We start from the raw sequence: 27,998 nt of genomic DNA on the forward strand, positions 1-27,998 counted from the left end.
CGTAACGTTTTCGCGATTACTAAATGATCCTGTAACGAAGCGCGCTGCTCTCCGTTGGATCTTCTCTATCTCTTCTCTCAACCCTATCTGGTACGGATCCCACACTGCTGAGCAGTATTCAAACAGTGGGCGGACAATCGTACTGTAACCTACTTCCTTTGTTTCCGGATTGCATTTCCTTAGGATTCTTCCAATGAATCTCAGTCTGGCATCTGCTTTACCGACGATCAACTTTATATGATCATTCCATTTCAAATCACTCCTAATGCGTACTCCCAGATAACTTATGGAATTAACTGCTTCCAGTTGATGACCTGCTATTTTGTAGCTAAATGATAAGGGATCTATCTTTCTATGCATTCGCAGCACATTACACTTGTCTACATTGAGATTCAATTGCCATTCCCTGCACCATGCGTCAATTCGCTGCAGATCCTCCTGCATTTCAGTACAATTTTCCATTGTTACAACCTCTCGATACACCACAGCATCATCTGCAGAAAGCCTCAGTGAACTTCCGATGTCGTCCACAAGGTCATTTATGTATATTGTGAATAGCAACGGTACTATGACACTCCCCTGTGGCACACCTGAAATCACTCTTACTTCGGAAGACTTCTCTTCATTGAGAATGACATCCTGAGTTCTGTTATCTAGGAACTCCTCAACCCAGTCACACAATTGGTCTGATAGTCCATATGCTCTTCTTGTCTAAATTATTTATCGTCCATGTTTCACTTCCATACATGCCTACACTCCATACAAATACTTTCAGAAACGACTTCCTGACACTTAAATCTATACTCGATGTTAACAAATTTCTCTTCTTCAGAAACGCTTTTCTTGCCATTGCCAATCTACTTTTTATATCCTCTCTACTTCGACCATCATCAGTTATTTTGCTCCCCAAATAGCAAAACTCCTTTACTACTTTAAATGTCTCATTTCCTAATCTAATTCCCTCAGCATCACCAGACTTAATTCGACTACATTCCATTATCCTCGTTTTGCTTTTCTTGATGTTCATCTTATACCCTCCTTTCAAGACACTGTCCATTCCATTCAACTGCTCTTCCAAGTCCTTTGCTGTCTCTGACAGAATTACAGTGTCATCGGCGAACCTCAAGGTTTTTATTTCTTCTCCATGGATTTTAATACCTACTCCGAGTTTTTCTTTTGTTTCCTTTACTGCTTATTGAATAACATCGGGGAGACGCTACAACCCTGTCTCACTCCCTTCCCAACCACTGCTTCCCTTTCATGTCCCTCGACTCATATAACTGCCATCTGCTTTCTTCACAAATTGTAAATAGCCTTTCGCTTACACGTGCCACCTTTAGAATTTGACAGAGAGTATTCCAGTCTACATTGCCAAAGCTTTCTCTAAGTCTACAAATGTTAGAAACGTAGGTTTGCCTTTCCTTAATCTTTCTCCTAAGATGTCGTAAGGTCAGTATTGCCTCACGTGTTCCAATATTTCTACGGAATCCAAACTGATCTTCCCCAAGGTTGGCTTCTACTAGTTTTTCCATTCGTCTGTAAAGAATTCGTGTTAGTATTTTGCAGCTGTGACTTATGAAACTGATTGTTCGGTAATTTTCACATCTGTCAACGCCTGCTTTCTTTGGGATTGGAATTATTATATTCTTCTTGAAGTCTGAGGGTATTTCGCCTGTCTCATTCATCTTTCTCACCAGATGGTAGAGTTTTGTCAGGACTGGCTCTCCCAAGGCTGTCAGTAGTTCTAATGGAATGTTGTCTACTCCTGGGGCCTTGTTTCGACTCAGGTCTTTCAGTGCTCTGTCAAACTCTTACCGCAGTATCATATCTCCTATTTCACCTTCATCTACATCCTCTTCCATTTCCATAATATTGTCCTCAAGCACATCGTCCTTGTATAGATCCTCTATATACTCCTTCCACCTTTCTGCTTTCCCTTCTTTGCTTAGAACTGGGTTTCCATCTGAGCTCTTGATATTCATACAAGTGGTTATCTTTTCTCCAAAGGTCCTTTTAATTTTCCTGTAGGCAGTATCTATCTTACCGCTAGTGTGATAAGTCTCTACATCCTTACGTTTGTCCTCTAGCCTTCCCTCATTAGCCATTTTGCACTTCCTGTCGATCTCATTTTTGAGACGTTTGTATTCCTTTTTGCCTGCTTCATTCACTGCATTTTTATATTTTCTCCTTTCATCAATTGAATTCAATATTTCTTCTGTTACCCAAGGTTTTCTACTAGCCCTCGTATTTTTACCTACTTGATCCTCTGCTGCCTTCACTACTTCATCCCTCAGAGCTACCCATTCTTCTTCTACTGTATTTCTTTCCCCTATTCTTGTCAATTGTTCCCTTATGGTCTTCCTGAAACTCTGCGCAGTCTCTGGTTTAGTCAATTTATGCAGGTCCCATCTCCTTAGCTTCCCACCTTTATGCAGTTTCTTCAGTTTTAATCTGCAGTTCACAACCAATAGATTGTGGTCAGAATCTACATCTGCCCATGGAAATGTCTTACAATTTAAATCCTGGTTCCTAAATCTCTGTCTTACCATTATATAATCTATCTGAAACCTTCTAGTATCTCCAGGCTTCTTCCATGTATACTACCTTCTTTTATGATTCTTGAACCAAGTATTAGCTATGATTAAGTTATGCTCTGTGCAAAATTCTACCAGACGGCTTCCTCTTTCATTTCTTTCCCCCAATCCATATTCACCTACTATGCTTCCTTCTCTCCCTTTTCCTACTCTCGAATTCCAGTCACCCAGACTATTAAATTTTCGTCTCCCTTCACTACCTGAATAATTTCTTTTATCTCATCATACGTTTCATGAATTTCTTCATCATCTGCTGAGCTAGTTGGCATATAAACATGTACTATTGTAGTAAGTGTGGGCTTCGTGTCTATCTTGGCCACAATAATGTGTTCACTATGCTGTGTGTAGTAGCTTACCCGCACACCTATTTTCCTATTCATTATTAAACCTACTCCTGCATTACCCCTACTTGATTTTGTATTTATAACCCTGTATTCACCTGACCAAAAGTCTTGTTCCTCCTGCCACCGAACTTCACTAATTCCCACTATATCTAACTTTAACCTATCCATTTCCCTTTTTAAGTTTTCTAACCTACCTGCCCGATTAAGGGATCTGACATTCCACGCTCCGACCTGCAGAAAACCAGTTTTCTTTCTACTGATAACGCTGTCCTCTTGAGTAGTCCCCGCCTGGAGATCCGAATGAGGGACTATTTTACCTCCCGAATATTTTACCCAAGAGGAATCCATCACCATTTAACCATACAGTAAAGCTGCATGCCCTCGGGAAAAATTACGGCCATAGTTTCCCCTTGCTTTCAGCTTTTGCAGTACCAGCACAGGAAGGCCGTTTTGGTTAATGTTACATGGCCAGATCAGTCAATCATCCAGACTGTTGCCCCTACAACTACTGTAAAGGCTGCTGCCCCTCTGCAGGAGCCACACGTTTGTCTGGCCTCTCAACAGATACCCCTACGTTGTGGTTGTTCCTACTGTACGGCCATCTGTATCGCTGAGGCACACAAACCTCCTCACCAACGGCAAGGTCCATGGTTCATGGGGGGGGGGGATAATGTAGATAGAGAGTTACAAATTGACACACATGCTTGGAATGACATGGGGTTTTATTAGAACCATAAAACTACAAAAGTTCAAAAAATGTCCGACGGATGTCACTTCATCTGATCAGAATAGCAATAATTAGCACAACAAAGTAAGACAAAGCAAAGATGATGTTCTTCACAGGAAATTCTTAATATGTCCACCATCATTCTTCAACAATAGCTGTAGTCGAGGAATAATGTTGTGGACAGCACTGTAAAGCATGTCCGGAGTTATGGTGAGGCATTGGCGTCGCATGTTGTCTTTCAGCAGCCCTAGATATGTCGGTCGATCACGATACACTTGCGACTTCAGGTAACTGCAAAGCCAATAATCGCTCGGACTGAGGTCTGGGGATCTGGGAGGCCAAGCATGGCGAAAGTGGTGGCTGAGCACATGATCGTCACGAAATGACGCGCGCATGAGATCTGTCGGACATTTTGTGAACTTTGTTTTTTTTTTGGTTGTAATAAAACCCCATGTCATTCCAAGCATCTGTGTAAATTTTTACCTCTCTATCTACATTATTCCGCGGTTTATGAAGTTCTCAAATTTATACTGACTTTTTGATCACCCGGTATATCAGACAGTGCTGTACATATTTCTAACAAATCGAGCATAGTGCTTAATTTACGATCTGTCTCTCTGCGCATTTCGCTGTCTTAGGGTAAAATTAGAGAGTGAAAGACCCTCCTCACACTGTCCTTGACCAACCCGCCCCGCAGCACCGTTACCGATTTAATCTGTAACCGACCAGAAGTAGGCCGCTACACTCCACGTCTCGTGAATGAATGGAGCTTGCCAAGTCCTCACCCATCCAAGTGCCCAAGATTTCTGAGATTCACCCATGACGAGGAGATTAGCACTCCTTATCGATGTATAGTAACAGATTTCAAAGTGTCGTGATGTAACAGCAGATAGTTAAGAAGAACAAGAAACAGATGATTTTTATGCACGATGGAGCTCCAGACGGATGGAGTTGGACGCATTTTTACGTAAATAAACCAAGCTATCAACTCTACAGTAGTGTTCTAGAGCAGTACCTGGAAGGTATTGGTAAGAGAGAACATAAACACACTCACTCCTAAGGCTACAATGTTCTGCACTTAAAACAAGCTATGATGTTACTTCACTTGTGTTTCTGACCTATTAGTCGTATGGAATGTAGCGCTGTTATTATTCCAATGTAAGAAGTATATTTCTAGCGGATGACATACATCCTTCTTCCCAGTTTCTCTACGATAAACTATGTTATCAAACTGTAAAATGAGAAAACTACTTCCTTAAAACATTGGCTCTGTGTGGTGCGAGTACAATATAGCTTTCCGGAGATGTATAGCGCCCACTATTCACATCCGATCACGGTTCGGAAATTATACTATGCCTGCATCAGCCCTATATAATTGATCGTTAATAACGGCGGATACTTCTTACAAGGAAACAGATAAACGCATAGCTGCAGTGCCCGACATGTGAAAATTACAAGTCATTCCGCTACTAACTCTGTAAACAGCACATCTGTCAGGCAAATGTATACTTGGGGATTGCAGTGCCCCACAAGCACCTATTGCTAACTTAGTTATGAAACTGAAGTCTCAATTTTACGCCCAAGCTGCGGCAGGGGGATGGAGTACACAGCATAGATCGTAGTTCGTTTAGAGGAATGTGTCACATGTCATCACAAATGAGGTGGAAGTCCTCTGATGACCAACAGGTTTACCCTTAACAACTGCAGGTAGACAGTGCTTTAAATCACATATAGAACACATGGCTGTATACGAGTCGAACGCATGCTGTGTCACGCAACTGATGCATCCTGACAGAACAGTAGAAAAATTTACCTCCAGTAACTTCTCCCTCTCTAGAATGAATCATCAGTCTACCATTAAATCGTACCTCATTACAGTTCAATCGATCACCCCGTCCACTCTCTTTTATCCTTTGACAAAGATGCAAATAAGTTTAGAGGCGGATGGTTCTCTGTCTTCCTGAAAAGTGTCAAATACACTCCTTCCTCTCTCCAGCAGCACAGTGCAACCTGAATCATTTTCCCCTCCAGACTCTCATCTTGGGTTATGTCACAGAATGGATGACAGCACCCTCTGATGACAATATTGTGTACTAGGTTTATGGGTCATCATCGGACGACAACTCCGGCATTATCCAGAAACACCATTAACTGTCCCTGTATTGGCTGACCAAGTGCAACACGCACAAACTCATCCCAGAAACTGAATCCGGCACCTGTGCAACACAGAGCAAGCACGTTTGCGTGCTTGCACTCGACATTCTGGTGGTCAGCATTTCACATTTGCAGCGGATGTGGCACCTACATTAACGTTTGATCATGCAGTCTTACATCTATGTTAAATCTATCTTAAGTATTTTACCTAGACATACGTATTCCCGAAATTTGATTACTCCACATTAATTATTTTTTGTTGTTGGGATTGCGTCAGGATATCTTCCTACTTTTCTTAACATCCCTTGTAAAACTCATGGTCATAGTGGCTATGACAGCCTTGTGATCACTGATACGTCAACTGATTTGATAATGCCTCTGGGCAGAACTTGGCAAGCAAATGGTTTTTTCGTTGTTTCAGGGGTTTGATGATAATCGTTTACACGCATTAATTCACGATGATACACATCAGTGTGCTCGAGAAATGGCAAATGTGATGAACTGTGATCATTCCACCATCGTGCGACACTTAACGTGCAGTGGGGAAAGCTCAAAAATGGGTACCGCATCCTCTAAGCCAAAATCACAAAATTCAGTGGGTGGCCATATGTGCATCTCTGATTGCTCGTCATCAATTGGTTCGTGAACAACAGCGAACGTTCGTATACTGTATCGTTACTGATGACGAGAAATGGAGTCTTCAAGCAAACATAAGGAAGAGAAACGAATAGTTTAGCCCAAAAGAAAGCAGCAACTCCCCATACAAAGACCTGCGCACACCCACAGAAGATAGTGTTATGGATCTGGTAGAACTGCGACGATGTGGTGTTCTACTAATTGCTTGTAAACGAATATCATCAAACCACTGAAACAACGAGAAAACCATTTGCTTGCCAAGTTCTGCCCAGAGGCATTGTCCCCACACACGGCGCTAATGTTTCTCACTGCCTCTGCTGCTGTCACCCGTTTATTGATAGCAAATGGAAGAATATTCGGAAATATTCCGATTTATTAATTTGGCACTCCACTTTCTAGCGCCCACCGCTCCACTCACTATCTCCAAACGGCAAAATGACAATATGTTAACTCAAATAGCAACAGGGAACTATAAATAAAAAATGACAATCGATAAATGAACCCATAGCAACCAGAATACTAATATGCAAAACAAAAACACTACGGAGGTATGCACTAACTAATATTAACCTCATTAAATTGTAATTGCTGGTGATATTAACGTAGATATAAGGGCAGAGAGAAAAATGTGATTCATATGGTCAATGCCTTGAAGTCACTGAAATATTAAAGTCTCACTGACAAGCCCACCAAACTGGATGTGTGTCTTGATAACATAATATGTAATACACGTAGAGGCTCTCTTTAATTGATGTTGCAGATTTAGGACTATCACAGCGCACAGAGCTGTGGCTTCAAATGGGAAATTCATTTCTCAGTACTGGTGAAACTTCTAGGAAATTCAGTATAAATAATATGAAAGACCAATTAAAGGAAATGGGTTGGTTCGTAATATGGATAACAATAAAAAATGATGTAGGAAAGATGTACCCCATTGCAACCAAAAAACATCATATTAATATTGCACATAAGCAGCATCATCACATCAAGTGGTACACTCCACAAGTAACAAATGCATGATACTAACACAATATTCTGGAAAGATAGGTGTCATAAAAGAAGTAGGACCTGGAAAATTACATAAATATGAGAAAACTCTACAGATCCAAAGTTGGAAAAATGCAAAGTGCAGTGCTAATAATGAGTATATTTTAAACTCCGAAAATAGATATAAAGCAGTGTGGAATGTCATTGAAAGGAAAATTAATAACATCAATAAAGAGAACAGTACTCTACTGACTGTAATACGCTGGGCGAATATTTTGTTAACAGTGCCAGCTCCATCTATTCTCATCACTACATTAGATGTAAATGACACATTCTACACCCAAGCGATTTATCCCTAATGGGTCTACAGAACACGAACGACATAAATAAATAAATAAGAGGTAGTTGCCCTGTTCAATCACGCAAGACAAACAAATGATAAATTTACCTGGACATTAACGCTTTATGTGACATTCATAAATCACTATTCAGACTAAGCAATTAGAAAGCAGAATACTATTTTGAACTCACAGTAATTTCATCATATCATAATAAAAGAAATCGAAATGCCACTTCTGTCACTAACAGAGTACTAGATGAAGGAATTTTCCCAGAATGTCTCAAGTTTACATTCACATTACCTATTTATTAAAAAAAAAAAAAGAAATGTGAAAAAGGCTCCCAAATAACTATAGATCTAATTCAATAGTACTAGCCACATCCGAGATAGTAGGAAATTGTATGTGTAAACAGAGATACAGCTGTTTTGAAAGCAACAGAGTTTTAAATGAGAAACAGTTTGGATTCAAGTCTAAGCTATCAATTTTAAAAGGAATTGAAGCTTTGGTGAATAATGTTTAAGAAGACAAGAAACATTTATTGATTTAACTTTTAAGCAAAGCATTTGATTCAGTGTCACATGACATAATCATAATAATATTGGAGTATTATGGGATAGAAAGTGAAGTTTACAGTTTATTCAAATCTAATTTGAGAAATAGGTTACACCTGGTGTATGCCAATAATCAAAGATCAGCGACACCCCAAATAAAAAGAGGAATACCCTGATGTTCAGTGCACAGACCTTTCCTTTTTATTGCCTACATTAATAACTTTCCAAATCATATGCCATGTAAGACTACACTATATGTTGATGACATGGCACCAATAACTGCAGGTGAGGATTTACAAAGTGTACTAGCTAACAACAGATAAATGACTAGTCACTGGTGTCAGGCCAATCAGCAGTCCATAAACCAGATGAAAGGAAAAGAAATAATTTTAAATCTAAAGGTAACTAAAAGTGAAATGAAAACAGTAAAACTACTTGTCTTGTTCATAGATCAAAAATTCTCTTGCAAAGAACATGCTGATCTGTGCAGCAAAGTTGCTCCTGTACTTTTTTATTGTATAAATTGAGGAACTGTGTGCAAATAGTTATTACTCCACTCATGCATTGCCAGAACAAAACTTAGTACATCTGGAAAGATGATGTCAAGTTTGATCAGATGACGGAAAGGGCTACCTTACAAAAAGTACTGATAATGATTTCAGCATTGTCCACCAACAGATAGTGTAGTGGCATAGCTACCAGAGCGCCATCTATGTTTACCCATTAATAGGGAATACTCACAACCATAAGGTTCAGTGGTGTGGTGAATGTGTGAAGCAAGCAAGCAACCATGCCACAGAGATGCACTCGTGCTCCCTACACCCAATCAGTTCAAATGGTTCAATTGGCGCTGAGCACTATGGGACTTAACATCTGAGGTCATCAGTCCCCTAGAACTTAGAACTACTTAAACCTAAGTAACCTAAGGACATCACACACATCCATGCCCAAGGCAGGATTCATACCTGCGACCGTAGCGGTAGTGCAGTTCCGGTCTGAAGCACCTAGAACCACTCGACCACACCTGACTGAGTGCAGTTGAAAGTTGTCAGATTGACGCCTTCCGAGTGGTGGGACAGACCTTTTGGATAGCTGCCACACAAATTGGACATGCTGTGTCACTTTTGCAACAATGCTGGTATCAGTGGTCACGTGAACATTCTCACATCCGTAGATGAGGTTCTGGATCTACAAGTAGCACAGACGCTTGCCAGGATCATAGTATTGTAATGGAAGCAGTGGCAGATTGTACAGCTACCACAGAACAGATAAGAAGGCTTGTGGGCCCAGATGTGTCAACACGAATTGTTGAAAAATGATTGTTAGCAGCAGGACCATAGGCATGCACACCTCTATACCATCTTCCACTCACACCACAGCATTGGTGTGCACTCTTTGACTGGTGCCATCAGGGGATCACTTAGGTCTTAGAAGATGGGGTGACACGTCATGTTCTTCACCAATTGCAGCAGTTTCTGCCTGCATGCAAGTGATGGTCGTTTGCTTGTACAATGTAGACACAGTGAGCATTGTCCCATAGGGTGCAAGCTACAATACTAGTTCACCTTTGGTGTTTCTGGTGGGGATGCTAACCAGCTCTCGTTACGTCCATAACGTTGTTAAACCCGCTCTTTCACCATTCTTACAATGGGAAAGTGATGTGTTGTTCCAACAGGATAATGCTCACCCACACACTGCCCGTGAAATGCAGTGTGCTCTGTAAGATGTGCAGTAACTTCCCTTGCCAGCACAATCTCTAGGTTTTTCTCCAGTCGAGAACTTGTAGGATATGATGGGATGAGAAGTGACTGGCGTGCCTCGTCAACCAACAACTCTTACAGAACTGCTTGAACAGGACAAGCTGACATGGCATAACGTATTCCATGACATTTTTTGCTGCCTGTATGATCAACTGAATGCCAGAGTCAGCACCTGCATTGCTGCCCTTGGAGTCTATATCGTTTATTAATATGGGTCTTTCAGCATGGGTCAATACCTGATACCTTAGAAATGTAGGTGCTATTAATCTCTAAATGTAATCATTTCATGTATTCCATATGCACTGTTAAACACTAAATCAAGAGTGAATTGAGAACCTCTGAAAGGGTGTACCAATTTTTTTCTGGCAGTGTATTTTACTTTACCGTTCACATCTGCAAGATGGAATATTGCACTGGAGCAATTCTGCAGGAGCCAAATATATTTTCAGATGATAGAAGAAGAGTTAGATGTCTAGTAGGATTACCACCAAGACAGTTCTGCAGAAAATGCTTTAAATGTATCAATATAATGACAGCACTTAGCCAGCATATATATAACTGTTTAATACACTGAAGAGCCGAAGAAATTCGTACACGTGCCTAATATCATGTAGGGCCCCGTGAGCACACAAAAGCGCCAAAGCACGACATGGTGTGGATTCAACTGTCTGAAGTATTCTGGAGGTAACTGACACCATGAATACTGCTGAGCTGTCCATAAATCTGTAAGAGTACAAGGGTGTGGAGATCTCTTCTGAACAGTACGTTGCAAGACATCCCAGATACAAGTATGCTCAATAATGTTTATGTTTGGTGAGTGTGGTGGCCAGCGGAAGTATTTAAACTCAAAGAGTGTTCCTGGAGCCTCTCTGTAGCAGTTCTGGACGTTCGGATGTTGCATTGTCCTGCTGGAATTACCCTAGTTTGTCGGAATGCTCAGTGGACATGAATGGGTGCAAGTGATCATACATGTCACCTGTCATAGTTGTACCTAGACATATCAGGAGCGCCATATTACTACAACTGCACATGCCCCTCACAATTACAGAGCCTCCACCAGCTTTAACAGTCCCCTGCTGACATGCCAGGTCCATGGATACACGGGGTTGTCTCCATACCTGTGCACGTCCATCCGCTCAATACAATTTGAAACAAGACTCGTCCGACCATGCAACATGTTTCCAGTCATCAACAGCTCAATGTTAGTGTTGATGGGACCAGGCAAAGCATACAGCTTTGTGTCGTGCACTCATAAAGGGTACACGAGTGGCCCTCTGATTCGGAAAGTCCATGTCGATGTTTCATCGAATCAATCACACTCTAACACTTGTTGATTGCCCAGCATTGAAATCTGTTGCAGTTTGAGGAAGGATTGCACTTTTGTCACCTTTAAAGGTTCTCTTCAATCTTTGTTGGTCCTATTCTTGCAGCATTCTTTTCCGGCCGCAGCAATGTCAGAGATTTGATGTTTTATCGTATTCTTGATAGTCACGGTACACTCGTGAAATGTTCATACGGGAAAATCCACAGTCCATTGCTACCTTGGACATACTGTGGCCCATCACCCTTGCATCAAATATAATATGATGTTCAAACTCACTTAAATCTTGGTAGGCTGCCATTGTAGCAGAAGAACTTATCTAACAGAGACTTCTCTTATATAGGCGTTACTGACCACAGCACCGTATTATGCCCGTTTACATGTCACTGTATTTGAGTACACTTGCCTATACGAGTTTCTTTGGCACTTCGGTGTATATTACATGCAGGTGTTCATTGCTTTTTCCATCCGGCCTGAGCTTTCACATGAAAGGCTAAGAAGAACTACATTACCAAACCTTTGCTCTGTGTTCACATTAGTCAGCTCCAGCAGCTCACATTGTCATATTACCACTTAAACCAGCATCCAGGCTGTGCATAACCACAACCAAAAAACTATTTTATGTTGTTTTTTTTTTTTGGGGGGGGGGGGGGGGGGGGGGTAGATCTCATCAAAGAGTATAAAGTATTTGGAACAAGTTGAGGTGCACATTTTATTCCAATTTAAGCCACCAAATTAGAAGGAAAGTTGCTGTCTTGAAAATTGCTGTGACTTTAAGGGATCAATCCTGGTGTGTTTTAAGGTAAGAATGTCAAAGCTCCTCATTCATATTGCAAGATTTATTTTACTGCAGGACTGGCAAAAATGCAGCTTTACGTCCATTTGCATGAAGTTGCTCCACTACCTAGAACAAATAGGAGGAGCGGATGAATTGCTCATAAAATGATATTTGTGAATAATAATTCACTCGTTGTCTCAGTTTCTTGAAATGCTTCATCTTTGTGGTTGTCAGTGTCTAGTGATATAAGATTCCTGCAAGCTGAAAGTGATACAGTTTATCTTCAAAATGTGTATGTGAAGTGTGCTATTTACAGGCAGTTTTTCTTTCACAATATAAGGAATTTCATTAAATGGCACATCAGAGTAGCTACTTCCTTAAAACACTTCCAACTTTCATCACAGAACAGCACAAAACAAACTCACTTATTACAAGAATAGTGTCCAATGTGAACGATTCTTTCCATACCAACAAGCAACTCAGATACAAAGCGACCTGTAATGCTCCTTGCATATCAAAATTCAAAGATATTAGAATGGCAAACAGATTTTTGCGTTAAAGACATTATAATTCAATTCAGTTTTATATCATTTATATTGAGGAATATATTCATATTACAATCTAATATTTATTTAAATAGTAATAATTAAAATTTAATTCATTTCAAAAGTTTCTTACAAAATTAAAATGAACAAAACTTTTCACATTTTGAAATATTTTTTTAAAATATAGTTTAGTATATTTTTACCTAATGGTTTTCCATAACTTATCCAAATATAGCAAAGAAAACAAGAATTTAAATGATTTTGAAGTATTTTTTTTGTATTTGGTAGGCTGGTTATCCAAATGTATTGAGTGCACTGTGTTCTTTATCTATCAGGAACTCTGAGTGTCCGTAAGTATCAAGTACTGCCATCATTTGTGTGTATCATGTATTTTGATTTCTGGTGAAAATAGGGCCATTGACCAACTCCATTACAAATGGAAGACCTAAACCCAGATAACTAAACTGCCGTCCTCCCAAATATGAGCTCAGTGTCTTGACGACTTGCTAGCTTCGTCAGGCTACTGTGACACAATTAAGCTTCTTGTCTCTGTGTAATATGCTCTCTGTCTGTGGCCCAGCTTGTACACTGTGTCAGGTGTGGAGTGGTGATGCAAGCCTTGTATTACAGGTGACCTGAACGTGAGCAACTCTGAACTGTGGGATGCAGTGCGGCACGGACTACAGAGGGGATCCAGGCTAGCAGAGAGGCTGAAGAAACATGAGCAGTGGGTGTCGCACCGCCTGCCTGTGCCACCTGCCACACCAGAGTATAAACACTACAACTTCTTCACCAAAGAGTCCACTGACTCTGATAAGCAGCATGTGCTGGACTCACTTGACGACCTTGCCAATGTCACTGCACTGGCTAATTTCCTAGTGCACAAGTGAGTGTGTTTTCTCTCTCTCTCTCTCTCTCTCTCTCTCTCTCTCTCTCTTTCCTGTCTCTATCGACTGTGTACAAACTCTAGGGATTGATCGATGAGAGGATACAGAACAAAAATAGATCTAATGAACTTATGTCCAGAAATGCACAGTTTCCATGCTACAGAACAATTACACAATCATACATTGTTAAAGGGACTGTGGTATAATACACACTGTACCATGCCACCACAATTATAGTATATGTTGAAAATGGTTTCCATGTACCTCAACGCATGTGTGTAAGTGTCGTAGCATGCTCTGTTTCACATGTTCACATTGGCCATGCTCCATTCGAACAGTGTCAAAGGCAGAATGCATAAGTTGCTCCAGTGGCTCCAAATCTGGAATGGGGTCTGCATACATGATACTTTTCTTATGGTCCCATAACCAGAAATTGCACAGGCAGACCATTCAACTGGACCCCCTCATTTCATGCATGAGCACAGAAGACACAATTGAGATGCATGCAGACGGTAATGGTGAAGTGAGCTGGAGCACCATCATCTAGCAGCCATATAACCTTTTGAATTATCAATGGCACTTCTTCCAGCAGGGGAGGCAAAGTCACTCACAAGGAATTCCAACAGTTCTGGCCTGTTAGGCGACATGGATTGAAGACTGGTTCCAAAATATGGTCACCAATCCCAGCACAGACATTCCTGCTGCATCGATGCTGACGATTCGCTGTCACCATACCCTAGGGGTTCTGCATAGTGTTCCACACATCACTGTTATGATTTTTGAAGACACCACACCAAGTAAAGATGGCCTCATCTGTGAATAGGATGGATAACACAGATCTCGGTATTGTGGTAGCCTGGTGAAGAAACCAGTGGCAAAACTGCTCCGGGTGAGGAAAGTCTATTGCTAGTAAGCCCTGCACATGCTGTAACTGATAAGGGTAGTAACAATTGTCATGGACAATGTTCCTCATGGTTGTTTGGCTTATGCTGTACTAAGGGGCCAACAGCCTGGTACAGACATGGTGGATATCTTCTTCATTGTTAATCACATTCTCCTCCATATCTGGTGTCCAAAAATTTTGGGTATATCCTTCATGATTTCATGCTTCCCGTAACAACTCTGCTCAGACAAATGCATTGAAAACATTGAATGGTGTGGTAGTTGTCAGCAGGGATAGCTATAGGTCTCCTGATACAACATTTCTGCATGCTACCCTTTGTCATTCGCCTTTCCATAAGCAAATATCATGTCATCAAGCTCTCGATTCGAATACAGAACCATTGTGCACAATTCTGTATCACACCCACTACAAGGTGAGTCAGCAAGAAAAGAGAATTGGACACAACATTACAGTACCAATTACAATGGCAGGAGAGTGTGCTATGGCATGATGTATGTGTAACAGTATGACTCTGTAAGAGGAAACCATGCATACTGTAACTATGGCTCCATGGTACAGCATGTATTAGACAACAGTCTCTGTAACAAAGTATGATTGAATAAATAGTCTCTAGCATTGAATCCTTGCATTCCTGAACATAAGTTCATTAGACCTTTTCTGTTCCGTATCCTCTCATCGATCAGTACCTAGAATTTGTGCATTATATCTGTGTGTGTGTGTGTGTGTGTGTGTTTTGGTGGGCACGCAACACACTGGATGTCCAAAGTCATCAGGCACATTTCCTCTGGTGTGTTTTCAAATATCTGCAATTTGGTTTTGGCTTGTGTAGCTGGCATAAGCCCTAACAAATATTGCTCGCCACATCTTTCCTGTTATACCCAGCACTACAAAAAGTGTTGGTTTGTTTACCATTACAAAGAAAGTAATTTTTGAAGCAGAATTTTACACTCCCATCGAATGGAACAGTCCACTATAGATATACATAGCAGCTCCATATTCTGGCACTGATGGACCATTTAGAAGAGCTGTGGAATGTGTGGGATCAGCACAATACTTTCCCAGAGATTTTGTATTTCCTACTTCTTACTTAAATAACTCCTCAACTGGCAATCTGGCACTGACTGCGTTCTGTTCTTGTTCTTCTACCAAGGAAAAATCCATATCAGTACCTTAAATTGAACGTTGGTACTCCATGTGGCAACTGGACACCCTGACCACTCAACTATGACGGACCACACACACTCACACACATACGCACACGCACACACACACACACACACACACACACACACACACACACACACACACACACACACAGACACATGTGTTCTTCATTGGATGGTGATTGGAGATAGGGATCGAAAACTCGTTCGCAACCATCTATGGTATGAGAACAATTGACATTAACGGTATCAGCTTGTGTAGCTGAATTTTATGTACTAGTCATTCCATCATGTTCTGAAACCTTATTTACGCAATTGGTCTTTGTCAGAAGTGTTTGTTTAGCTGCAAATTTACACAAAAAGAGGTGCAATGGCAGAACCACAGAGGTAGGCTTGATACACACTTCCGACAACAGTGTACGTAGTGTTATTCTTTTGACGAAGCTGATATCCAATGGTTTGTACACTGTAGTGCCAAACTGGTGTAGGCACTTATATTTACATATAGAGATACGTAAACATGCAGAATACGGTGCTGCAGTGAGCAGTGCTTATACAAGACAACAAGAGTCTAGCACAGTCATTATATTTGTTACTGATGCGACAATGGCAGGTTATCAAGATTTAAGTGAGTGTGAACATGGTGCTGTAGTCACCTCATGAGCGATGGGACACAGCATCTTCAAGGTACCGATGAAGTGGGAATTTTCCCATATGACCATTTCACAAGTCTACTGTCAATGTAGGTTGCAGTAGGTACTGGGAGATGAAGAAGCTTGCACAAGATAGAGTAGCATGGAGAGCTGCATCAAACCAGTCTCAGGACTGAAGACCACAACAACAACAACTGTCAGTATCAGGAATCTGGTAAAATATCAAATCTCCGACATTTCTGCAGCTGGAAAAAGATCCTGCAAGATCAGGAGCAATGACAACTCAAGAGAATCATTAAGCAAGACACAAGTACAACCCTTCCGCAAACTGCTGCAGATTTCAATGCTTGGTCATCAACTAGAGTCAGCGTGCGAGCCATTCAATGAAGCATCGTCAATATTGGTTTTTGGAGACGTAGGTCCACTTGTGTACCTTTGATGACTGCATCACACAAAGCTTTACACCTTGCCTGGGCCTGCAAACACTGACTTTGGACTGATGATGACTGGAAACATGTTGCCTAGTCAGACGAGTCTCTAGCGTATGGTCACGTGCAGGTATGGAGACAAGCACATGAATCCATGGACCCTGAATGTTAACAGGGGAATGTTCAAGCTGGTGGAGGCTCTGTAATGGTGTGGGGCATGATGTGATGACCCAGCACTCAAATCTGCATCAGTTTGGGGAACTGTTGCACTTCTATCATGTGGAATGATTCTCTTCAGCTGTCATTGGTTCCGTTCTTGCAGGATCTTTTTCCAGCTGCAGTGATGTCAGAGATTTGATGTTTTACCAGATTCCTGATATTCACAGTACACTTCTGAAATGATTGTGTGGGAAAATCCCCACTTCATCGCTACCTGGAAGATGCTGTCTCATTGCTGGTACTCTGACTCCAACACCACCCTCAAACTGATTTAAATCTTGATAATCTGTTACTGTAGCAGCAGTAACAGATCTAACAACTGTGTGAGACACCTGCTGTCTTTACTGTCATATTCTGCCTGTTTACACATCTCTGAATTTGAATATGCATGCCTATACCAGGTTCTTTGGCGCTTCAGTGTAAATGAGTTGTTACGTCTTACATAATTCACCCTATAATACAGGGTGGTCAGAAACAGTCTGGAAAGCTTGTAAGGGTGTTTCAGGGGAGGCTGCCCTGAGAAATATTTGTTAAGAAAAGAAATTTGATACGTTGTGCCATTTCCAAGTTACTCAGCACTGAAGCCAGCCAATCAGGTCCCTTTGTGTGCAAATTTAAGCAGCCTGCCATACACAGTTAATATCAGTTGTTCTCCCAGTGTAGATGATAACACACGAGACTGCTCAGCCCTTGGCTTGATTTTGGTCCTGACTACCATCCCATGCCCAGTTTTTGCATTGCTCTCTTGTTTAGTTTGAGGAAACCAAATGAAGAACGTGCTTGGTGATGTCTCCAGCAGGCTGTTTGAATTTGGATTTGCAATGGCCTGATTGACTAACTTCAATCCTAATTAGCTTGTAAATGGCACAATGTATCAAATTTTTTCTTAACAATTACTTTTCAGCACATTTTCTGTTTATGTAGTCTTCATGTGTATCCTATTTCATGTTCTGTTATGTCCATGTACAGAGAAATTTGGTGCTTCCTATGTTCCAATAGTCTATCCATTTATTTCAGTATGGTTATTGACTGATGTCCTAGTCTAGGTGATGAATGTATCCACTGCAACAGTTTTCTTTTCTTTTTTTTCAAATTTATAATCAAATTGTTTGCACTGAATATTCTTCCATATTTCTTGCAACAACTTTAATGTTTTTTCCAGCGGTTTTCTTGGTACTTCTTGCAATTATGATGCTAGTGGAAACTGGTACAGCTTCCTTTTATCACTGTTGTATCTAAATCATTTACATATAGCAAAAACAGGATTGGACCTAGTACTAAATCTTGGAGAACTCCATATTTGATCACTAATGAATCTGACTTATTGGAGCTTTAGATGTGTTTGGTGTTTTATTACAATAATGTCCAACACAAACAAAAATGTGTGCCTCAATTATACCAATAGGGCTGCCACCAGTGTTGCCACCATACAATTATTTAAAGCTAAAATACAGTTTACTGTTACAGCTCTAGTGATGCACAGCACGTGTTTGCTGTCCCTGTCATTATCAGATTAATCACAGCCCATATCACTGCCTGCATTCAGTTGACCAAAAAGTTTTTTAATGATAGCCTGTGGTGTCACTCTTATGGCATCAACCAATCCCTACATTAAAATTACAATCAAATTAGAGCAAAAACATATGGAAAAATTCACTACAAAACTGCCAAAAAACCTGAAAATAATTTTGTTGTTCTGTACATCAAATAATTGCATTTGTTTAGGGAAGCACAAGTCTGAAAGCAGATTTTATGAAGGCAAAGTCTTTTGAAAGTCCTTAGTGTATTTTATAATATATTACTTACTTCAATATTGAAATTGACCTGATCGTTATATACTGAAGTACAGAAATTGTTAATTGGATCTGTTGGTATAAATTCAGAGGATACTTCAGAGACTAATTGTGAGAGACATATTTCCTTTTTTACAGGTTTAACATATCGAAAGACCAAGTGGGTGATCTCCTCATTGATATGCAGGTTCCAGCAGACCCATCCCACTTTCCACAAAGTCTGAGCTGCAATGCATCTGCTATTTACAGAGCATACAATGGGTCATGTAATAACCTCAAGCATCCAATATGGGGAATGTCCGAAACTGCTTACCCACGGCTTGTGAGCTCAGTGTTCCATGATGGTAAACCTTCTTTCATGTGTTAATATACATACTTTTATCTAATATTACAAAGTAAAATTTTAAGTGATGCATATTAATTTTTAACATCTTAAATTTAATAGTAGATGAATGGCTTGTGAAATGTGTATCAAGCTATGTATAACAATGAAAAGCAATAAACTCCATTAAAATATTAAGAAAAAGTATTAACAGGTTTTGTAAAGTAGTCATAATTACAGCTGATTTACATCAGTTACAGCTGAGTGGATGTACACACTCAATAAATTGGTAAGGGCTCTTTTACTACTCTACTAAAATTAGACATTCAATAGAGTGGAGAAGAAGTAATACTACAAAGAGATACCAATATACAATAATATATTATTTCAGCAAAGATTCTCATTTTCGTAGTAGAGGCAATATGTTGTTACCCCCAATTTTGAAATATGATTATTCATTCACATCTTTAACAAACACTTTTATAAGGCTCATTCATACAATCATTTATTTTTTATCATAAGCTTCCTCGTGAGGGCCAATTTACATATATGTTGACCAAATCAATTTTCACCCCAACATTAACATATAATTTTCAGATATTAATTTTGTATGATCTATTACTAATTAACTATCACTGTTTTTTATTTGTTAATTCTATATTCCATCTATCCATATTGTGAGCATTTTTCTCAGATGGAGAACTTTTCACATGTGTAGGTGTATGATACTCTTTTAAGGGAACATTGTATGTCTCATGCCACCAATGTTAAATTACAGAATTTTGTTACCCATAATCTTGGAAACTTTTTAAGACACCAATTTACAACTTTCCATAATTATTGAATGCACTTTTCTAGATACACTGAGCTAGAATTATTACTAAAATTTTATTGTGGGGCATGTTATCTTTTTTTTCAAACACTCAATTTTTCAACAGAATTTTGTAAATAAATGAACATAAAAACAAAACAACTCAGGATATTTCAATTATTCTAGTTCCATGTGTGTTGAAGCTCACACTTGGCATGCTGTGAAAATTTTATGTCTCTACCATCAGTACTTTTTCAGAAAATGGGTCATTTATTGCAAAAAAATGTAGTTCAGAGATATTGAGGTTTAAAACATCTTTTATTACAAACTCTTATACAGTCTTACATTTCTGTTTCTATTATGCACTAGAATTACTCTGGCCCATAGTCTGTGCCTTCTTCAGTGTCACAATAGCCCAGTACTTGCCTCCTCCTTTTCTTTCTTACTTCTCTTGTCATTTGCTGAACAGCTAACTCTGCTTCACGTACATGATGCTCATCCAGTTCCCTCAGTCCTTTAGCTGTGTTCTGTCCAACTCTCACCTATAACTTCTCCAGAGCCTTAATTCGTTCATAGTTTTCACCATTAAAAGTTATTACAGCATCAGACACTGCTAACTTTAGAGTCATAAGGCCAACAAATACATATTTAGGCACATGGCACCACACAACATTACTGAAGGACTCATTCACTTTCTGGGTCTTCCAATGTAAACACTTCTTTAGTAGTTCAGGATTTGCCAAATCTCTTTAAATGGATTTGATTTCTTCCATTGATGTCCATAATATCACTACTTTTACCTCTGCCACCCATTTCTGAAGCTACTTTCCTTTTTGGTGCACTAGGGGCGTTGGCACTTCAGAAACATTATCGTGGTTTCCTTCACTGCTAGCACACATGTTTTCAAGTACTTAAGAAGAAAATGCAGGTCCCACATATCTGTTACTCACTAATTAGTGTTTCTTGAAGTTACTTTTACACTTAGTTATTTTATTTATATATTTTTTATATAAAAAACAATAGAAGTTATCTTACTATGAAAATACCCGATAACCACACTACATTCACCGAAAACCAGTATCAGGAAAAAAGGCTTGATTTTTTTTATTCATAATTCCAACTTCTGAGACGTAGCAGTAGGTACGAAACAAAGCAATTCACTGTGTAGTTCCCAAGATATGACTGCTCAGCCGTAGCAGTATATGCGTAGCCTCGAAATTTGACAGACATGATTCAAAATTCAAAATTATTATTTGAGGGTCACACAATTATCTGCTTTTAATGTATTATATATCAAAATGTCCAGGAAAGTCCAAAGTACATTATGGAGTAGAAAACAGAAAATGTCAAATTTCAACTAATTTCACGTACAATGTCCCCTTAAATTCAGATGTGATTTTATAGCTAGAATTTCCTGGCAGTAATCATGAATAATGGAATACTAATAATAAGTTGTTATGTTACCAACAATGATGAACTTTTACTGAGTCACAAACAGAATCTTTATATCATATCTCAAATGTTAGGATATTATAATGTATCAATAACTTCTGTAGGATATTACAGTGAAGTTAGTGCTTCATTACATTGTAGGGAACCACCTCCTACATATAAAATACATACATGGAACATTGGTATAGTGATCTCTACTTTATTGTGCACAGATAAGAAAGAGATATGCATAAACATCAGTAACCAAAGCAGAACAACAAGCAATGGACATGATAAACAGATGCTATTTTTGATGCGTCAGGATAATGGATAAGGGGCACTACATTTATAGTTTGTGGATGAGAATTTGGATCTGACAGGAGGCACGCAAGGGTAGACAGTGCAATTGCCACTGTGGCAATGGCCACTGTGTCCGAATGACTCAGTGTCTGCCTAGTAAACAGGGAGGGAACTCAAGTTCAAATACTGATCTGACAGAAATTTTCAACTCTCCCCATTGATTTCAATCAATGGCGCAAGCTGCGAAGGTCTGTAATTCCTCTGTGACATATCAGTTAGTCAATTATGTCACTCCCACACAGCCTCACTCTGCCCTAAATGGAGAGCACTGTGGATGAGAGGCTGTTTCAATTTGACCTTGCATCCAGGTCATGTCTGGGTGGCTGGAAATGATGAACACATAACTGCAGTTGGTGACACTGGTTCTGTAGTGATCGTCAGGAATAGCACCATCAGTAGGAGACATCAGGGAAGTGGTGTGAGGTGTTGATTCCCTCGGTGTCATCGTGGAGCCATCAGAAATGGATAGTTGTCATTCTGGCATGATCTGATTAGCACTTGACAAAACTGGTGAACTGGGTATTGGTTCAGATATGGAGCACCATAGTGTGTGTGGCCCCACCCTGTGGCTTTATTGGCCCCTGTTTGACTGTAGACACTGCTGTGTGTGGAGCACAGTCACAATGTGGAGGCATCCTAAGCTGCTCTTAACGTTTTGCGGACCACTTGTAGGTCATGATTTGTTTTGTAATTCACCTCCACGTTATGTTAGAAACAAAAATGTTTTCTGTTATTGCAAACCAAACATCTGGTTGCTCAGGAATAACTGTAATTTTCAAACACGATGCAGGAATGCCACGAGACCTGACGAGAGGAATGTGTGTTGCTCTCGAACATGCAGATGGAGGGCCCATGAGCAAATTCACACATCCTTAAAGACACTTAATGCCATTGCACATCTGTGTGAAACAGTGCTCTGTGGTTGCATCTCTGTAACCGACTTCATGGCTGGCACAGTTGTTACCTTGATATCGCAAATCAGATTGACTTGTGGCATGGAAAACAATGTTTGAAGTACAGGAGATAGATGTAGAATCTTGGCCTCGCTGTTGACATCTTGGACAACACTGTCAATAGTGAGCAGTAGGTTATGCATGGTATTCATGACAGTACATATTGGTGCAAATTTCAGCAGATAACATATCCACAAGAACATAATTGCTTCTGTGGTTTCAACAGTTATGTAGCAACACCATGTCATAAATATAAAATACATACACAGAATGACAGTGTAATGACCCCCACTTCCTTGTGCTCAGATATCTACTGATTTATTTATTTAGTCCTTCAACAGAAAGAAACTTCCACATGGGAAAAATATATTAAAAACAAAGATTCCAAGACTTACCAAGCGGGAAAGCGCCGGCAGGCAGGCACATGAACAAAACACACACACAGAATTACGAGCTTTCGCAACTGGCAATTGCTTCGTCAGGAAGGAAGGAAGGAGAGGGAAAAATGAAAGGATGTGGGTTTTAAGGGAGAGGGTAAGGAGTCATTCCAATCCCGGGAGCGGAAAGACTTCCCTTAGGGGAAAAAAAGGACAGGTGTACACTCGCACACACACACACACACACACACACACACACACACACACACACACATATCCATCTGCACATACACAGACACAAGCAGACATCTTGCTTGTGTCTGTGTATGTGCAGATGGATATGTGTGTGTGTGTGTGTGTGAGTGTGTGTGCGAGTGTACACCTGTCCTTTTTTTCCCCTAAGGGAAGTCTTTCCGCTCCCGGGATTGGAATGACTCCTTACCCTCTCCCTTAAAACCCACATCCTTTCATTTTTCCCTCTCCTTCCTTCCTTCCTGACGAAGCAATTGCCAGTTGCGAAAGCTCGTAATTCTGTGTGTGTGTTTGTGTGTTTTGTTCATGTGCCTGTCTGCCGGCGCTTTCCCGCTTGGTAAGTCTTGGAATCTTAAGGATAATGAACATGGTTAGGTATTTACAAGATAAAATACAGTTTGTATTGCAATCCTAAGGACTTGATATTGAGGTAATTTAGCACAGATTCACGAATGCAACAAACATTACAGGCAAGATACAAAGTAGAATATTAATAATGCATCTTTATTTTTGTTGTTTGGCTTTTATATATTCTGTCAGACTGTAAAAGCAATGATCAATTAAATATGCCTTTACTTCAGCCTTAAAACTACAGAGTTTACCTATTGATTTAATATGTTTAGGTACATTATTGAAAATCTTTATCCCAGTATGTAGCGTGCCTTTTTGGCACAATGATGTTCTCACCTGTTTCACATGAAGACACATGCTTAAACATTATTGAACAAAGCAGAATAGGAAGCAAAAAAGACCATGATAAGTCAAAGACACACTGCACTAGTCATATACTTATCAGTTGACTGCATCACTCCAAGAACATAATAATATCAGTAAGTTCTCATTTACTTGGGGCATCCAGCAACACATTTTTTTTGAAAGCAGGTTTATTCTAATACACAATATTATTCCCCACTCTTTTGGCTATAAAACTTTATTTTTCAACATAATCTCCATTCAATGTGATCTTATGCCATCTTACTGGGAAGGCCTGCATACCCGTATGGTACCACTTTACTGATCAATGTTTGAGCCAATGTCTTCCTACATCAATAACCTACTCATCATCCATCATTGGGCCAAATATATGGAAGTCAGAAGGTGTGAGATCTTGGTAATAGAGTGGATGAGGAAAAACAGTCCAATAAAGCTTGCTGGTGTTCTCTCAGGCATGCACATATGTGTGAGGCCTTGCATTGCCCTGGAGAAGGAAAAGTTAGTTTGTATTTTTGTGATAATGAACATGCTGAAATTGCTTCTTCAATTTCCTGAAAATAGGATAACACACTTCAGAGTTGATCACTGCACCACAAGGAGGACATCAAAAAAGAATAACCCACCAGGACCCAGATCACCATCACCTTAATTTTACCAGTTGAAGTTACGTCTTTGAACTTGGTGTGGTGCCATTCCATGCATTGCCATTTTGTTTCTGGTGCAAAGTGATGAATTCGTGTTCGATCACCTGTGGCAATGTTTGGCAAAAAATTGTCACAGTCAGTCTTATAACACACAAGTTGTTCCACGGTTCCACACTGATTGTCCTTCATTGCTCTTTATGGTCTTCTGTTAGATGGTGAGGAACCCAGTGGGCACACCTTTGAGTACTCCAGCTGGTGTACGATTGTGGCAACACTGCCAACAAGGACATCCAATTGAGCAGCAAGGCATTTGACTGTAGTCCATTGATTATATCGAAAGAGAGTGCCTGTACTTTCCGACATTGCAGGGGTCACAGCTGTATGTAGCTGGCCAACATGTAGGATATCAGAAATGTTTGCACAACTTCATTACAATGATGACTCACCCTGCTTTTAGTCAGTGCCAGCTCTCTGTAGGCATTCTGCAACCACCTATGAATATCTGTGATGCTCTGATTTACCACCAAAAGAAACTCAATGACAGCTCTCCACTTGGAATACACCTCTGTTACAGATGGTTTTTTAAAGCCAAGTATAGTGCTGCCAGGTACCAAAACTTCATGAAACTATAGGGGCTGAAGCAGTAATATTTCATCATGTCCCACAACAAATTCTGCATTTTTTTTTTACTGAAACTGGCTGAGAAAATAAGTTTTTTGCATTACCCATTGAACACCCCTTGTATTGTGTTAATAGATTCATATCTTTTAGAGCTATAACTGATTATAAGTGACTCAAAACTTATAAGGTATTTTATGGTGCAAAAATGTGTGGCATGGTGTGGCTGTAAACTTGAACCCAAGGGACTGAGGAAGAGAACACACTTAAATTATTTCAAGGTGTGGTGTTACAGATGTGTGCTCAAAATAAATTAGATTGACATGATAACTAACTAAGAGGTCCTTAAAAGATACGGTGAGAAGGGAGGCATATAGAAATCAATTTTGGAAAGAAGAGTGCAACTAATTGGGTAGCCACACCATATATACAAGGGAACCCTGAAAAAAGCCACTGGAGGATATATTAATGGAAGGAGACCTAAAAGAAAACCACAACTAAGCTACATAGAGCAAGTTATGTAAGACAATATGTCATGTAAGGTGTATGGAGAAATGGAGATCAAACTTGAAATACTCAAAAAGCTTAACTGCTGCCAACTAATCCTCACATGGATCACTACATAAGAAGATGCCAAAATATTCACTTTGGAGTGGGACTTTTGTACGTGAAAATGCTTTGGATATTTTCTTTTTAATTTTGACAAGACACCACTAATAGATTTGACATGAGCTGATAGGGAATTGTATATCTTTATGCTTAAGTAAATTACTCCTGTGTGTATAATTGTGAGGTTTTTTATCACACTGTGTAAATCCTGTTTATTTAATGTATCATACTTATGATATGCACTGTTCAGTCCATAAAATGTGTTATTTTTTCAATAATTGAGAGATTGTCCTGGCATGGCATAGTGAGGATTTCCAACTGTTGGAATAAATCTCTGCAAGAGTGTCTGGCGTGAGCTCTGTTCATGATCCTGACGACCTTCTCTTGAATAGAAAAAACTCTCTTTGGTTGTCTTACTGCCCTAGAATATAATTCCGTATTTTGTAACCAAAAGGAAATAGCAGCAGTAAGCCACTTTAGTTACCTCTTTACAAATGGATGCAGTCACATGAATAGCAAATGCTACAGAGTGGAGTCTGCTACATAGTTCTAATATTTGTACTGTTCGTATACTATATACTCCTGCGCAAGGTAAACAAAGCAGTAAGAATGCTTTGTAAAGTATGAAGCCATATATAATGCAGTGTCCTCTTCAAAAATCTTGGAATTCCTGTAGTTATTTTCATATATATTTACTCCTTAATGGTATCTGTAGCTGATGATAAAAAACAGTTACAGATAAATTCTGATTTACATCAACTCATTCACACATTATATAGGACAGCCTTCAGGTAAGTGGAATGACTCAAATTATACATATATTGGTAGAAGTAGTCACTGCAGGTTAATTCTTTAAAGTAACAGTTCCTCAGTTCTCTGAAGATTTGTGCTTTAATGTGACCTTTGGAACAGTGATGGTGCATATGTTTTCTTTGCAGGTATCAATGTACCAAGGAAATCAGTTACAGGCAAAGAGCTCCCAAATGCCAGAATTCTCAGGCAGAACTTACTACCCACTGGTGATTTTAATGATGATTCCAATACTCTTCTGTTGACACAGTTTGGACAGCTAATAGCACATGATTCTGCACTTAGTAATGACTGGCTTGGATTCAGTGAGTAGCAGTCTGTTCCTTATTCTACAAATTTCAATGTTGTATCTGTTTTGAGACACAAAATGTATGATGACCCAGTTTAATTATAACAAAGGGAAAGATAGCGGTTTCCACAGTCAGTAGTGAGTGTTGTGGATGAATTTTGACATTAACTAAAAATTATTTGGTTGCCAAAGCATGACTGCTTTCAGGCAGTAGTAAACAGAAAGAAAAGTTCAACTATTTAGCAATGTGACTTGCACACTATGTGATCAAAAGTATTCAGACACCTGGCTGAAAATGACTTACAAATTATGGCATCCTCCATTGGTAATACTGGAATTCAACATGGTGTTTGCCAACCCTTAGCCTTGATGACAGCTTCCACTCTCACAGGCATACATTCAGTCAGGTGCTGGAAGGTTTCTTGGGGAATGGCAGCCCATTCTTCATGGAGTGCTGCACTGAGGAGAGGTATCGATGTTGGTTGGTGGGGCCTGGCATGAAGTTGGCGTTCGAAAATGTCCCAAAGGTGTTCTATAGGATTTAGGTCAGGACTCTGTGCAGGCCAGTCCATTACAGGGATGTTATTGTCTTGTAACCACTCCACCACAGGCCTTGCATTATGAATAGGTGCTCAATTGTGTTGAAAGATGCAATCACCATCACTGAATTGCTCTTCAACAATGTGAAGCAAGAAAGTGCTTAAAACATCAATGTAGGCCTGTCCTGTTATAGTGCCATGCAAAACAACAAGGCATGCAAGCCCCCTCCATGACAAACATGACAACACCATAACACCACTGCCTCTGAATTTTACTGTTGGCATACACATGCTGGCAGATGACTTTCACCAGGCATTCACCATACCCATACCCTTCCATCAGATTCCTACATTGTGTATTGTGATTTGTCATTCCAAACAACATTTTTCCACTGTCCACTTGTCCAATGCTTATGCTCTTTCTGCCAAGCAAGGCATTGTTTGACATTTACTGGCCTGATGTGTGGCTTATGAGCAGCCGTTT

At 39.8% G+C, this 27,998-nt stretch overlaps 1 protein-coding gene across 3 annotated transcripts in view; it reads left to right on the forward strand.

Annotated features, from left to right (window-relative positions):
* Positions 1-27,998, forward strand: part of LOC126292143 (peroxidase-like) — a 221,567-nt gene that overhangs the window by 117,976 nt on the left and 75,593 nt on the right. The window contains exons 3-5 of one of the 3 annotated variants that reach the window (XM_049985980.1): positions 13,369-13,624; positions 18,924-19,129; positions 26,815-26,991. In XM_049985980.1, the coding sequence (XP_049841937.1) occupies positions 13,369-13,624; positions 18,924-19,129; positions 26,815-26,991 (639 nt within the window). The remainder of the gene's footprint in view (positions 1-13,368; positions 13,625-18,923; positions 19,130-26,814; positions 26,992-27,998) is intronic. The other 2 variants (XM_049985981.1, XM_049985982.1) reach the window with 2 other exon arrangements.

Source organism: Schistocerca gregaria, chromosome 9 (assembly GCF_023897955.1).
Source record: "Schistocerca gregaria isolate iqSchGreg1 chromosome 9, iqSchGreg1.2, whole genome shotgun sequence".
NCBI lineage: Eukaryota > Metazoa > Arthropoda > Insecta > Orthoptera > Acrididae > Schistocerca > Schistocerca gregaria.